This window comes from Hoplias malabaricus, chromosome 10 (genome assembly GCF_029633855.1).
Source record: "Hoplias malabaricus isolate fHopMal1 chromosome 10, fHopMal1.hap1, whole genome shotgun sequence".
Lineage (NCBI taxonomy): Eukaryota > Metazoa > Chordata > Actinopteri > Characiformes > Erythrinidae > Hoplias > Hoplias malabaricus.
This window is the reverse complement of record NC_089809.1, coordinates 6908548-6920637: the sequence shown is the minus strand read 5'-3', so window position 1 is coordinate 6920637 and position 12090 is coordinate 6908548. Positions and strand designations below refer to the sequence as shown.

The following is a 12090-nucleotide window of genomic DNA, read 5'->3' as shown; positions in this document are numbered from 1 at the left end:
TAGAAAAAAACATTCTATAGTGGAATGCTTGTGAGAGAAATAAAGACACACAGACATTGCTACGTTGTATTAAATGTTCTAAATGTTTTATTGGTGTTGGTTTCATTGCTTTTCAAACACTTGTCTCTACAATTTATCATGTTCATTATTCTTTTTCTTTCTTTAGTCTCACCCCGCCACACCTCACTGAGATGGATACAGCCTCAGGTAGACTGCTACAGCGCACTGTCCCCATACATTCACACAGGAACACACACACACACACACACATACACAGCACAAGACCTGGGGCGGCCCATACACCAAAACACACACTCATTTTCCTGATAAAACCTGCAGTAAAGGCCCCCACACACCAGGTTCATTGCTTCAAATTAGCCTAGCCTACTCTAGCCTAGCATAAAACTCTTCTCATTGGTTGTTAACAGTAGCAAGCACAGGGATTTGCAAAAAGAAGGAAAAATGTGTGTCACGTGATATGAAGTGCTGATCTATTTCAGATAATATTCAGTCATTCCACAGATATATAACGATATAATGACAGAAAGCAGAAAGGTTGTTCTGAATACAACATAATACCATTCAGGTTAAAAGCAGAACCCGGTGCATTCGGATTGATAATGGCAGTAGAACCAGAAACACTGTCCAGATGTGTTGCTTATCTACTCAAAACCTGATATTAAACATTTCCCTGTATATTTTTAGTCTTTTATTTTTTTGCTCTCATAACAGTCATATACCCACAATACTTTCTGTTGATGCAATTCTTTTCTGGCAAAAGCATACGTTTGTATTTTTAGTGTTAGTTCCTGTTTATTCTAAAACTGATAATATGTGGTTGTTTAACTGTAGTGGAATAAAGGAGGAGGACACAAAGGGGACTGAGAGGTAAAAGTGTATGCTTTTGTGGGGAAATGTTTCTGTTCATTTCCAGTAAATAATAACAGCAACTATAAATTTAAAAAAGACTAGCGCCAATATGCAGCCACCAAAAAAAGCAGGAAATAAAATGAGAATGAAAGAAAAGATAAAAAATATATACACGGATATGTCATATGTCTTCTTTCCAGGTCATGACCCAGAGCCTGCCGCAGGTCATGTGATCCGTGTTCCCGTGTGTGATTGGAGGACAGGTGGAGTAATGGAGGGAAGGAGTAGAAAGGCATAAAAGCCCTGAAGTCATGTCATTGTTGTAGTCAGCATTATGACCATTTTAGGAAACCCATGTCTAAACTGGAGAAACAAGCTCCATCATTGAATGTAAAGGGATCTTCTGTATTAATAAGTTGAGAAGCAACTTAAGAATTTTAGTACCTGCTTACAAGCTAACACCACTGGGTAGCAAAACTGACATAAGATTAGCAAACTGACCATAACACCCCAAACAAACCAGCTAGCTTGTTGGTACATTGCTGTGGCAGTAGTAGCCTTCATCTGGAGTAGTTAGTGCTATTATATAAAACTGTTTATGTTTAATAGTTAAAACATTGTCCTACACAGGAGTGCTAGCTTGCTATTAGCATGGATGTAGCATTATTAATATTCTGACTCCTTAACAAAGAATCCAGTGACATTCAGTGGAGGAAGTCAGCATATAAAAAAAACAACTAAAAGTTAAAATAAATGTAACAAAACTCAGATCTGGTAGTTAATCTTGTGTTCTTTTCATCTTTTATGTCTGTTTGTGAGAGAAATGTCTCCTGGTAATCTCTAAAAAACGTCTCTTTAGCGTAGCTTTAGGTTTAAGTCGCTCTGTGCCAGCAGACCCTAGTGGTACAGCTAAAACAAACAACGTTAAACTGATGTTTCCGTAACCGCCCTGCTATAATTATATCACTAGGACTGGCAGAAGTTGCGCCACCTTGAGGAAACATAGACAAGGGACCATGTTATTCACTACAGTCAGTGAGTAACAAAGCTGCAATTTAATAGAGATGCAGCTTAGATATGGAATTCTAAATATGGGCATGAAACTAACTACAGAATCAGGCACAACTTAAGCGCCCTATGACGAAGAAGAAGAGCAGGTGGAAGGATGAAAAGAAGGGGTAGAGGGCTGACCCTCATTTAGCTGTAGCATATACACACACACATACACACACACACACACACTCCAATTTTGCGCGGAAAGCTCCTTTCAGATCTACATAATGATTATGCAGCTGCCATTGGTAAATAGATAATAGACTTTACGTACACACCCGATTGAAAAGACATGCAAAGAGTATTATAGGGTGGTTTTCTTTGGAGGGGATGGGTTTGGTTCGGAGTTTGGACAGTGCCACTCTGTTTTTTTTTTTCCTCTTTGGGGCTGGACATGGTGCTGGCTCTAAGCTGCTGTCTCTCTGAATAGGGGGGAGGTATAGAGCGAATGATTGTGCGTCTTGAACAGGGAGAGAGGGAGACGAGGAGTAGAAGAAAAATGATGTAGATGTAAGATGTAGGGGCGTGAGTAAAGAAGGAATTCCTTGATCAATAGTAGGTCTCCTTTTCCACCCAACCTGTGGAGAGAGAGAGAGAAATGCAGAGAGGGTAAACTAACTGTAGGTGGCAGTATAAACCGTGTTAAAACAGATGGATGAAGACATACCTCCAGGGTTTCGACGCAGGAGAAGCTTTCGGATCTCGTCGTACACAAAGATTAAGAAACTGTACGGGAATGCACAGAACCACCAGGACGGTCTGGACAGAAGAGAACAGAGAGGTCAACACTGGCATTTACTGATGCAAAGATGCTAATTTAATTTTGGCTTGTGTGTTGCTTACTTCAGTGGGTACATCCTGAGGGCTACATCCATGCCTGGAGTGTAGGACAAGAACGCAGCCAGCGCTGTTTCCTCAAACAGGCCAAAGATCAGGATTTTATTTCTGTAGAAGGAACAACAACATGCAGTTATACAAATATACTATATAATTGTATACAAATGACATATATTCACATCTATATTACATTACATTATGAAACAGCTATTGACATGTAGACATGTCAGAGACGCTGATCTATTATGGTTAGAATGCCTCAGTGTCGGTGGTATGATGAATCCATATGATAATGGCACCCCCTTGTGGAGAGCTTTAAGCCTGCTAAACCTGAGTGAGTACAGTAAGTAATGTGGTTACAAATCATGTCCAAGAGGTGCTTTGCGGTTATAAAAACCCAGCATATTGTTAATTTACAAACAGAACAGCTCTACAAAAATGGTTGAGTTTTATTCCTATTGTTTTGTTTAATCCTAACAGATGAAATCATGTTTTGCACCGAGATAACTGACGATTCAATGTTTATTTGAACAATTCAAGCACACAAGTAATCTCTGGTGGCACACCTGCATACACAAACACAAACACACAAAGACACCGTTTTAACTCACTTCATGCCCTGCTGGAACACAGAGTTGCGTCTGGTCTTGCAGATGATGAGATCGGCCCACTGCACGACCACAATGCTGACGAAGAAAGCTGTGTGGCATGTGAACTCTACTATCTTCCTCTGCTCATATGTCTGCAAAGTAGAATTACCTGTGACTCTAATCATCTTAGAACAGAACAGAACATTAACCAGGTCTGAAATAATGTGTTACATTTAAGATACTTCAGGGCCAGAATGTCCTGACATTTTGACACATCTCTTGTATGAATGCTAGGGAGGTTTAGAGTTGGGTTTTTCTTTTTAAACATAGCCATTTTGGCCATATTTCATGAAAAGGAATGAAATGGGACACTCAGGCACATTTGCATATGAGCCTAAGGTCACAATGCCCAGTGTCCAACTCTGGCCAGAGAGGCATAAGCTAATTTACTCAGAGAACATGGAATGCTAGGCGCAGTGCTGCAGGGCTTTATATCTGTCTGTTGGACTCTTAGGTTCCTAGACTATGTGGCTGCTCAAATTCATCTCCTTCCTTTATCTACAGAGCATCCTTCTACAGCTGAACTGAATCCACTAATCCAGTCCTGTCTAAAACCCTTTTTGAAATAATGTTCCAAAGTTCTAGCACATAAACAAGTAAACCCAGTGCTTACCCACTGCTGACCATAGCTGTCCTCCAGGTCATTGACGGAGCGGTCATCCCAGCTGAGTCTGATGCCAACCAGCAGAGAGGGGAGGAATCCATTCTCAGCCAAAATCACAAAATAACTGAAGAAACCTCCCAAAGCCTGGATCATGCCTACACATGCAAACACACAGACACAGAGTTACACACTTAGTACACATCTGTATGTGACTCTTGTGCAAAAGTTTGCATGCCTCTGACACTCCTCTCTATCCCACTATCGCCTGGTCAGCTGTTCAATATAAAGAGTAGCTGTCTCAGAAGAAGCATGTGCTAGACTTCATTCTCACAGCTGGCTAGCACTGTCTAACTGGGAGAGACGTAGCTACAGGGGAATTGGCCTTAACCGGAATAAACCGAGTAAAAATAAAATGTAGAGTAGCACTGTACGTTTGTGTTGAACTGACCGATCTGTCCGTAGGCAATGCTGATGAGACGCTCATTGACCAGCTTGTCTCTCATTGGGTTCCTGGGCTGCCTCTTCATGATGTCACTCTCAGCTGCTTCATAGGCCAGAGAGATAGCAGGGACCTGGAGGAAGAAAAAGAGAAAATACTGGAATATGTATTAACAACAAAACACGGATCACCCCTTGTTTCTACATTCCCAGCTCCACTGACCATACAGGACCACTCTGTAGTCCTACAATTACAGACTGTAGTTCATCTGTTGCTCTACAAGGGACACCTACAGGACCAACACAGAGCAGGTATGGTTTGGGTGGTGGTTCATTCTCAGTGTGTTCTCCCTGTGTCTGCGTGGGTTTCCTCCGGGTGACTGTCTGTGAGGAGTGTGGTGTGTTCTCCCTGTGTCTGCGTGGGTTTCCTCCGGGTGACTGTCTGTGAGGAGTGTGGTGTGTTCTCCCTGTGTCTGTGTGGGTTTCCTCCGGGTGCCTCCCACGGTCCAAAAACACACACTGGTAGGTGGATCGGCGACTCTAAAGTGTCCATGTGAGTGTGTGTGTTAGTGAATGTGTGAGTGTGTGTCGCCCTCCGATGGATTGGCACCTCTCCAGGGTGTGTTCCTGCCTTGGCCCAGTGGCTCCGGACCCACCATGCCCCTGATTTCAATTAAACAGTTACAGACAATGAATGAATGAATCATTCTCAGTGTTGCGGTGCAGAGCTGCTGGAGTTTCTCCACTAATGTTTAAAGTACACAGCAAATTCACCAGTGTTAAATCAACACTATTAGTATTAAATTAACACTGATAGTGTAATAATGCAGTATAGTATAGCAATAGTGTAAACACTGCAGCTGCCAAGTGGGGACCGCAGGTGAAAAGACATTTTCATTAAAAAACAAACAAACAAACAAACATATTTTGTCACAAAATAAAAAATAATTGATTGTTGCTTTCTGTGAAGGACTGGCGCCCCCCAGCGGGTGTGTTCCCAGTGATTCCGTGTAGGCTCCGGACCCACCATGACCCTGAACTGGAAAAGCGATTACAGACAATGAATGAATGAATGAATATTGCATTGAATTTCCGTATGTGTCCTTAACTGTGTTTTTTTTCCAACTGGTAAAAATACATTATTATTATAAAAAGAAATTAATGTCTTAAAACAACAAGAACACATTGTTCTAACTGTGTGTAATTTTAGAAGGAGTGTCTCACCATGTCAGTGCCCAGGTCAATGCAGAGGATGGTGATGGTGCCCAGGGGCAGGGGGATGTTGACGATGATAAAGAACAGGAAGGGGGTGATTTCTGGAATGTTGCTGGTCAGAGTGTAGGCAATGGATTTCTTCAAGTTATCAAAGATCAGGCGACCTGGGGACAGAAAAGGATATTATTATTATTATTATTAATATTGCTATTGCAATGGATAACAATGTTGTTGTCTTAATTTTTTTCACTAAGTTCCCTTATCCAGCCATTTTTGAGATATTAACTCTGGAATATTCGGTTTGATCAGTGACACTGTGCTTGAGTACAGCTTTTTTTGAGGGATATACCTTTTACACATAGCAACTATATTTCTTTCAATATTACATTTAATTATTCCTTTTGTAATGACTGTCAGAAATGGGTAGAGGGCACAATATTTTTAACCCAAACTGAACACCTCCTAGCAACCATCTGAAACACTACATTAAATCATAAGAACACCGTAGCAATCACCAGAAATACCAAAGCAAATATTACTACTACCCACCTTTGACACAATATTAACAACTTGTTAACATTGTAGCAACCACCAAATGTTCCATAGCAACCAGTTAGGAACAACCTAGCAGCACTCTAGCAGCCATTTGGTTTAAACCTTAGGAACAACTTTTGCAATGACCTAGCAACCACTAGGAATAATACAGCAGCCACAGAGCAACCATGATATTATATTATAATATATGATATATTTATTTTTATTTGTATAATGACTCCGCATGACTGTCTGTGAGGAGTGGGGTGTGTTCTCCCTGTGTCTGCGTGGGTTTCCTCTGGGTGACTGTCTGTGAGGAGTGTGGTGTGTTCTCCCTGTGTCTGTGTGGGTTTCCTCCGGATGACTGTCTATGAGGAGTGTGCTGTGTTCTCCCTGTGTCTGCGTGGGTTTCCTCCTGGTGACTGTCTGTGAGGAGTGTGGTGTGTTCTCCCTGTGTCTGCGTGGGTTTCCTCCTGGTGACTGTCTGTGAGGAGTGTGGTGTGTTCTCCCTGTGTCTGCGTGGGTTTCCTCCTGGTGACTGTCTGTGAGGAGTGTGGTGTGTTCTCCCTGTGTCTGCGTGGGTTTCCTCCGGGTGACTGTCTGTGAGGAGTGTGGTGTGTTCTCCCTGTGTCTGTGTGGGTTTCCTCCTGGTGACTGTCTGTGAGGAGTGTGGTGTGTTCTCCCTGTGTCTGTGTGGGTTTCCTCCTGGTGACTGTCTGTGAGGAGTGTGGTGTGTTCTCCCTGTGTCTGCGTGGGTTTCCTCCGGGTGACTGTCTGTGAGGCGCGTGGTGTGTTCTCCCTGTGTCTGCGTGGGTTTCCTCTGGGTGACTGTCTGTGAGGAGTGTGGTGTGTTTTCCCTGTGTCTGCGTGGGTTTCCTCTGGGTGACTGTCTGTGAGGAGTGTGGTGTGTTCTCCCTGTGTCTGCGTGGGTTTCCTCCGTGTGACTGTCTGTGACGAGTGTGGTGTGTTCTCCCTGTGTCTGTGTGGGTTTCCTCCAGGTGACTGTCTATGATGAGTGTGGTGTGTTCTCCCTGTGTCTGCGTGGGTTTCCTCCGGGTGACTGTCTGTAAGGAGTGTGGTGTGTTCTCCCTGTGTCTGCGTGAGTTGCCTCCGGGTGCTCCGGTTTCCTCCCACAGTCCAAAAACACACGTTGATAGGTGGACTGAAGACTCAAATGTGTCCCTAGGTGTGAGTGTGTGTGTGTCACCCTGCGAAGGACTGGCGCCCCCTCCAGGGTGTGTTCCCGCCTTGCGCCCAGTGATTCCGGGTAGGCTACAGACCCACCGCAACCCTGAACTGGACAAACGGCTTCAGACAACGAATGAATGAATAATGACTAAAGCAATTATTTACAGAGCTCAGGACACTTTCACCTCTTTTCACTTACCTTCTTCCACTCCAGTAACAATGGAGGCAAAGTTGTCATCCAGCAGGATCATGTCTGCTGCCTGTTTGGACACGTCTGACCCAGCGATCCCCATGGCAACACCAATATCAGCCTTCTTCAGAGCAGGAGAGTCATTCACACCATCACCAGTTACAGCTACAATAGCCCCCTGAGAGAGAGAGAGAGAGAGAGAGAGAGAGAGAGAGAGAGAGAGAGAGAGAAAGTTTCAAGAATCAAGAAGTGTTTTATCAAATGTCCTCACAATGACAGAAATCAATATTTTGTTTCTTGATAATATTTGTCCAAATATTTATGTTCACCTGTCGCTGGCACCCCTCTACAATGATGAGCTTCTGCTGGGGCGACGTCCTTGCGAAGACTATTTCGGTGTGGTTGCGCAGAATATCATCTATTTGATCCTGAGACATGTCCTTCAGTTCTGTGCCGTGGATCACGCAAGCTTTGGCATCTCTGTGAAGCACATTTATGTACCGCTTTTGAGGATGTATTTGAACGCCTGCTTATAGAACATTTAAGAAATTAAGGGTATGAATAGGTAGCTCTCCACCTTTGCTACAGTAACAGCTTCTACTGGCCTGGGAAGGCTATGGACTTTATATAAGAACATAGCTGTTGAGTATCTGATGCCGTTTAGCTACATAAACATTAGTGACGTCAGGTTCTGAAAGACTATTTTTTCCCTGCACTTCACAATGGAGCACCATCATTCCAGAGAAAGCAGTGCCTCTGCTCCACAGTCCAATGCTGAGGAACTTTATACACCTTTTGCAGAAAGATTTTGCATTTTGGCTTGTGGGCTCCCCCTACAGCTGAGGAGTGTAACTCGCTTTTTCAGCACTGTCCTGAACTCAAGGGGGGGTTATTTTTAAGAGAAAAAACTCTTAAAATTAAAGGTGCTACCTTTAGTTTTAAGAGTGTACATAGTGCACTTTCTGCTGTGCTGAGCCAGTACAGGTCAATGAAATATCACAATGATTTTGAAGCTGTGACTGAATTAATATGATGTCAACAGACTTTTAATTGTCTAATTGAATAGCATATAATATATGGATAACCAATATATCATTCACCCCTAGGCTTGCTGTTTTATTTACCTGGGGTTGACCTGGCTGACCGGGATATTGAGGCGGGCAGCAATGTCCTCCACAGTCTCATTGCCCTCGGAGATGATGCCCACTCCCTTGGCGATGGCCTTGGCAGTGATAGGGTGATCTCCAGTCACCATGATGACCTTGATACCAGCAGAGCGGCATTTCCCCACAGCGTCCGGCACCGCGGCACGAGGAGGGTCGATCATGGACATCAGCCCCACGAAGCACAGATTGTCTGTCTGGAAGTTCACGTCGTCTGTGTCGAAGGCGAATCCTTTGGGATATTGATCCTCAGGCAACAGCAGATGGCAGAATCCTGGCAGTGAAAACAGGTCAGAGTTCCATCAAACACCATCGTTCCGAAATGTGTAAGCACTGGTTATTTGCCTACTGTCTGAAATGAAGGGTATTTAAAGGGAGTGTGTCATCCCCCAGCCTTCTGCAGGAACAGCCTTTACTGTTTTGGGAAGCGTTCACACTAGAAGTTGGAAAATTGCTATTAGGATTTGATGGTATTCAGCAATAAGGTCATAGGGTCAATGACTAATATTAAATATTAAACATATTTCACCCCCTTTTCCACAAATAAACACAGTTCTGAGGTCCCAAAGAAACATCAGCTGTGTTCTCCCGGGCTAAACAGCGCTGTTTTATAGTCTTTTTCACTTGGTTGTCTTTCTTCTGTTGTTGTTTCTGCCATATTTAATCAGTGCCTTTTATTTCTCTGCACTCGTTTTATTGGTTTGATTTTAGAGCTGTGATTGGACAGACTCACAATTATTTCAACAATCTCATAATAACACATAGACCACATTTAATATGATGTGTATTTATATTTAAATGTATAATACAGGGGTACGACAATGAAAGTGAAACACCTGGTGGCTCAATAATATTTAGATCTGGTGACTGTGCAGGCCATGGGAGATGTTCAACTTCACTTTCATGTTCATCAAACCAATCTTTCACCAGTCTCGCTGTGTGTATTGGTGCATTGTCGTCCTGATACACGGCACCGCCTTCAGGACACAATGTTTGAGCCATTGGATACACATGGTCTTACTGGTGCAATGTGCAGTTAATGAAGATTGGCCACCAGGCTGCTCCAGTTTAGCCATTAAACCTCCCACACTACAATGACAGGTGTTTCACTTTCATTGTCCAACCCCTGTGTATTGCCAAGATATTCCAGATGTCTCTCACCCAGTACTCTCTCTCCCAGTCCACCAAGCTCCAGGTAGGCATTCTGGAAAGCCTCCTTCATCTCCTCATCCATGGGCTGCTCTTTACCCTGTATCATGATTGTGGAGCAGCGGTCCAGGATACGCTCTGGAGCTCCCTTCATTACCAGCAGATAACGGTTATCATTAGGGTCCTCTGTCTCATGGATGGACAGCTGTTGAAGCGAAAGAAGAAGAGGAATATATTTAATGTTAAGACTAAAGAGGTGGAAAAACAAGGTCTGCATAGGAAGATACTTTCTACTGTGTTTTGGTTTATTCGTCCTGGGGGTCTGTTTCTCTTGATCTTCACGTGTTTATGACTACAGTGCTTATGCTTACTCATTCATTCATTATCTGTAACCCTTATCCAGTTCAGGGTCGCTGTGTGTCCAGAGCCTACCTGGAATCATTGGGCACAATGCGGGAATACACCCTGGAGGGGGCGCCAGTCCTTCACAGGGCAACACACACTCACATTCACTCACAACTTCACTCACACATACGGACACTTTTGAGTCGCCAATCCACCTACCAACGTGTGTTTTTGGACTGTGGGAGGAAACCGGAGCACCCGGAGGAAACCCACGCAGACACAGGGAGAACACACTACACTCCTCACAGACAGTCACCCGGAGGAAACCCACGCAGACACAGGGAGAACACACTACACTCCTCACAGATAGTCACCCGGAGGAAACCCACGCAGACACAGGGAGAACACACCACGCTCCTCACAGACAGTCACCCGGAGGAAACCCACGCAGACACAGGGAGAACACACTACACTCCTCACAGACAGTCACCCGGAGGAAACCCACGCAGACACAGGGAGAACACACCACACTCCTCACAGACAGTCACCCGGAGGAAACCGGAGCACCCGGAGGAAACCCACGCGGACACAGGGAGAACACACCACACTCCTCACAGACAGTCACCCGGAGGAAACCCACGCAGACACAGGGAGAACACACTACACTCCTCACAGACAGTCACCCGGAGGAAACCCACGCAGACACAGGGAGAACACACCACACTCTTCACAGACAGTCACCCGGAGTGGGACTACCTGCTGCGCCACTGTGCCGCTCTTATGCTTACTATATTGGCAAATTAATTTATACCGTATCATGGTTCATATCATATGCCCATATTTCCTCTTTCCCCCTTTGTTGCAGAAAAATGTGATACCACTTTAGAATATATTTACCCTTATAATGCTTTATAAATGTTGTGAAATCCGTTAACTATTGTCAGTAATTAGGTTGTAACCACCTTAAAAGTTATTATGGTGAGAAAACATCCTCAGAATTTTATAAAAAGTAGTTTTTTTATTAAAATCGTAAACAACCGAAAAGGCTTTTTCTGGTGCAGTCAAACAGTTTCAGTCAGAATAGGATATAGATTTTTTCTACCGATGAACAATGGACTTGGAGCAATATTCACCTGGTATTTGTTGGTGGAGTTGAAGGGGATCTCGGCCACTTTCTTGTTCCTGTCTCTCATCTGTCTGACCGATCCGAGGGAGAGTTCGATGCACTTGAGTAAAGCAGATTCGGACGCGTCTCCGGCCACGTCCCTCTTCAGGATGGGAAGAGAATCCTGCCCCCCCTTGAACACAGCTCGGTTACACAGAGACGCCACACGAGCCAGAGACACCCACGTCACCGAGGACTTGTCAAATGAGGCACCTGCAGAACAAATTAAAACTCTCATAAACTGCCAGCTGTACTAGGGATTTTATTGTAGTGACTATCTCCATTTTGATTGAAAAGTGCAAGTACTGAGCTCATCACTGGGGGACTGTAAGTGAAGCCACAGCCATACAAGGCCTCACTATGGTCCTCACCATCCCAGGGTCGGTAAGATGGCCCACCATCATCGAGCTAGCCAGTTTGGTCGTCTGGTTTCTAACATTGGAAATCTGGTAGCTTTGATAAGTGGGGGTCTTTCATGTGTTTCTGAGGAGTCTTAGCTTTAGGGTGGAATTTGTAACAAATAAATGGGGAGCTTCTACAGATGGATGATGAAGTGAGGGGTCACTAACCGGACTGATCCTCTGTGGTGTCGGCCTCGTGGATCTGGTTGTCAAACCACATGTGGGCCACGGTCATGCGGTTCTGTGTGAGTGTTCCAGTTTTATCTGAGCAGATGGTGGAGGTGGAAC

General features: G+C 44.2%; 1 protein-coding gene across 1 annotated transcript in view; it reads right to left on the bottom strand.

The window, feature by feature from the left end:
- Positions 1-324: 324 nt before the first annotated feature.
- atp1a3b (ATPase Na+/K+ transporting subunit alpha 3b) overlaps positions 325-12090 on the bottom strand; it is a 34395-nt gene continuing 22629 nt past the window's right edge. Inside the window, exons 9-21 of the mRNA XM_066682447.1 lie at positions 11971-12090; positions 11370-11614; positions 9904-10096; positions 8704-9016; positions 7909-8059; positions 7589-7757; positions 5677-5831; positions 4463-4586; positions 4024-4169; positions 3372-3502; positions 2767-2868; positions 2591-2682; positions 325-2501 (exon numbers count right to left, since the gene is read on the bottom strand). The exon at positions 11971-12090 is cut by the window's right edge and continues 79 nt beyond it. Of these exons, the coding sequence (XP_066538544.1) occupies positions 2473-2501; positions 2591-2682; positions 2767-2868; positions 3372-3502; positions 4024-4169; positions 4463-4586; positions 5677-5831; positions 7589-7757; positions 7909-8059; positions 8704-9016; positions 9904-10096; positions 11370-11614; positions 11971-12090 (1970 nt within the window). The 3' untranslated portion in view covers positions 325-2472. The remainder of the gene's footprint in view (positions 2502-2590; positions 2683-2766; positions 2869-3371; positions 3503-4023; positions 4170-4462; positions 4587-5676; positions 5832-7588; positions 7758-7908; positions 8060-8703; positions 9017-9903; positions 10097-11369; positions 11615-11970) is intronic.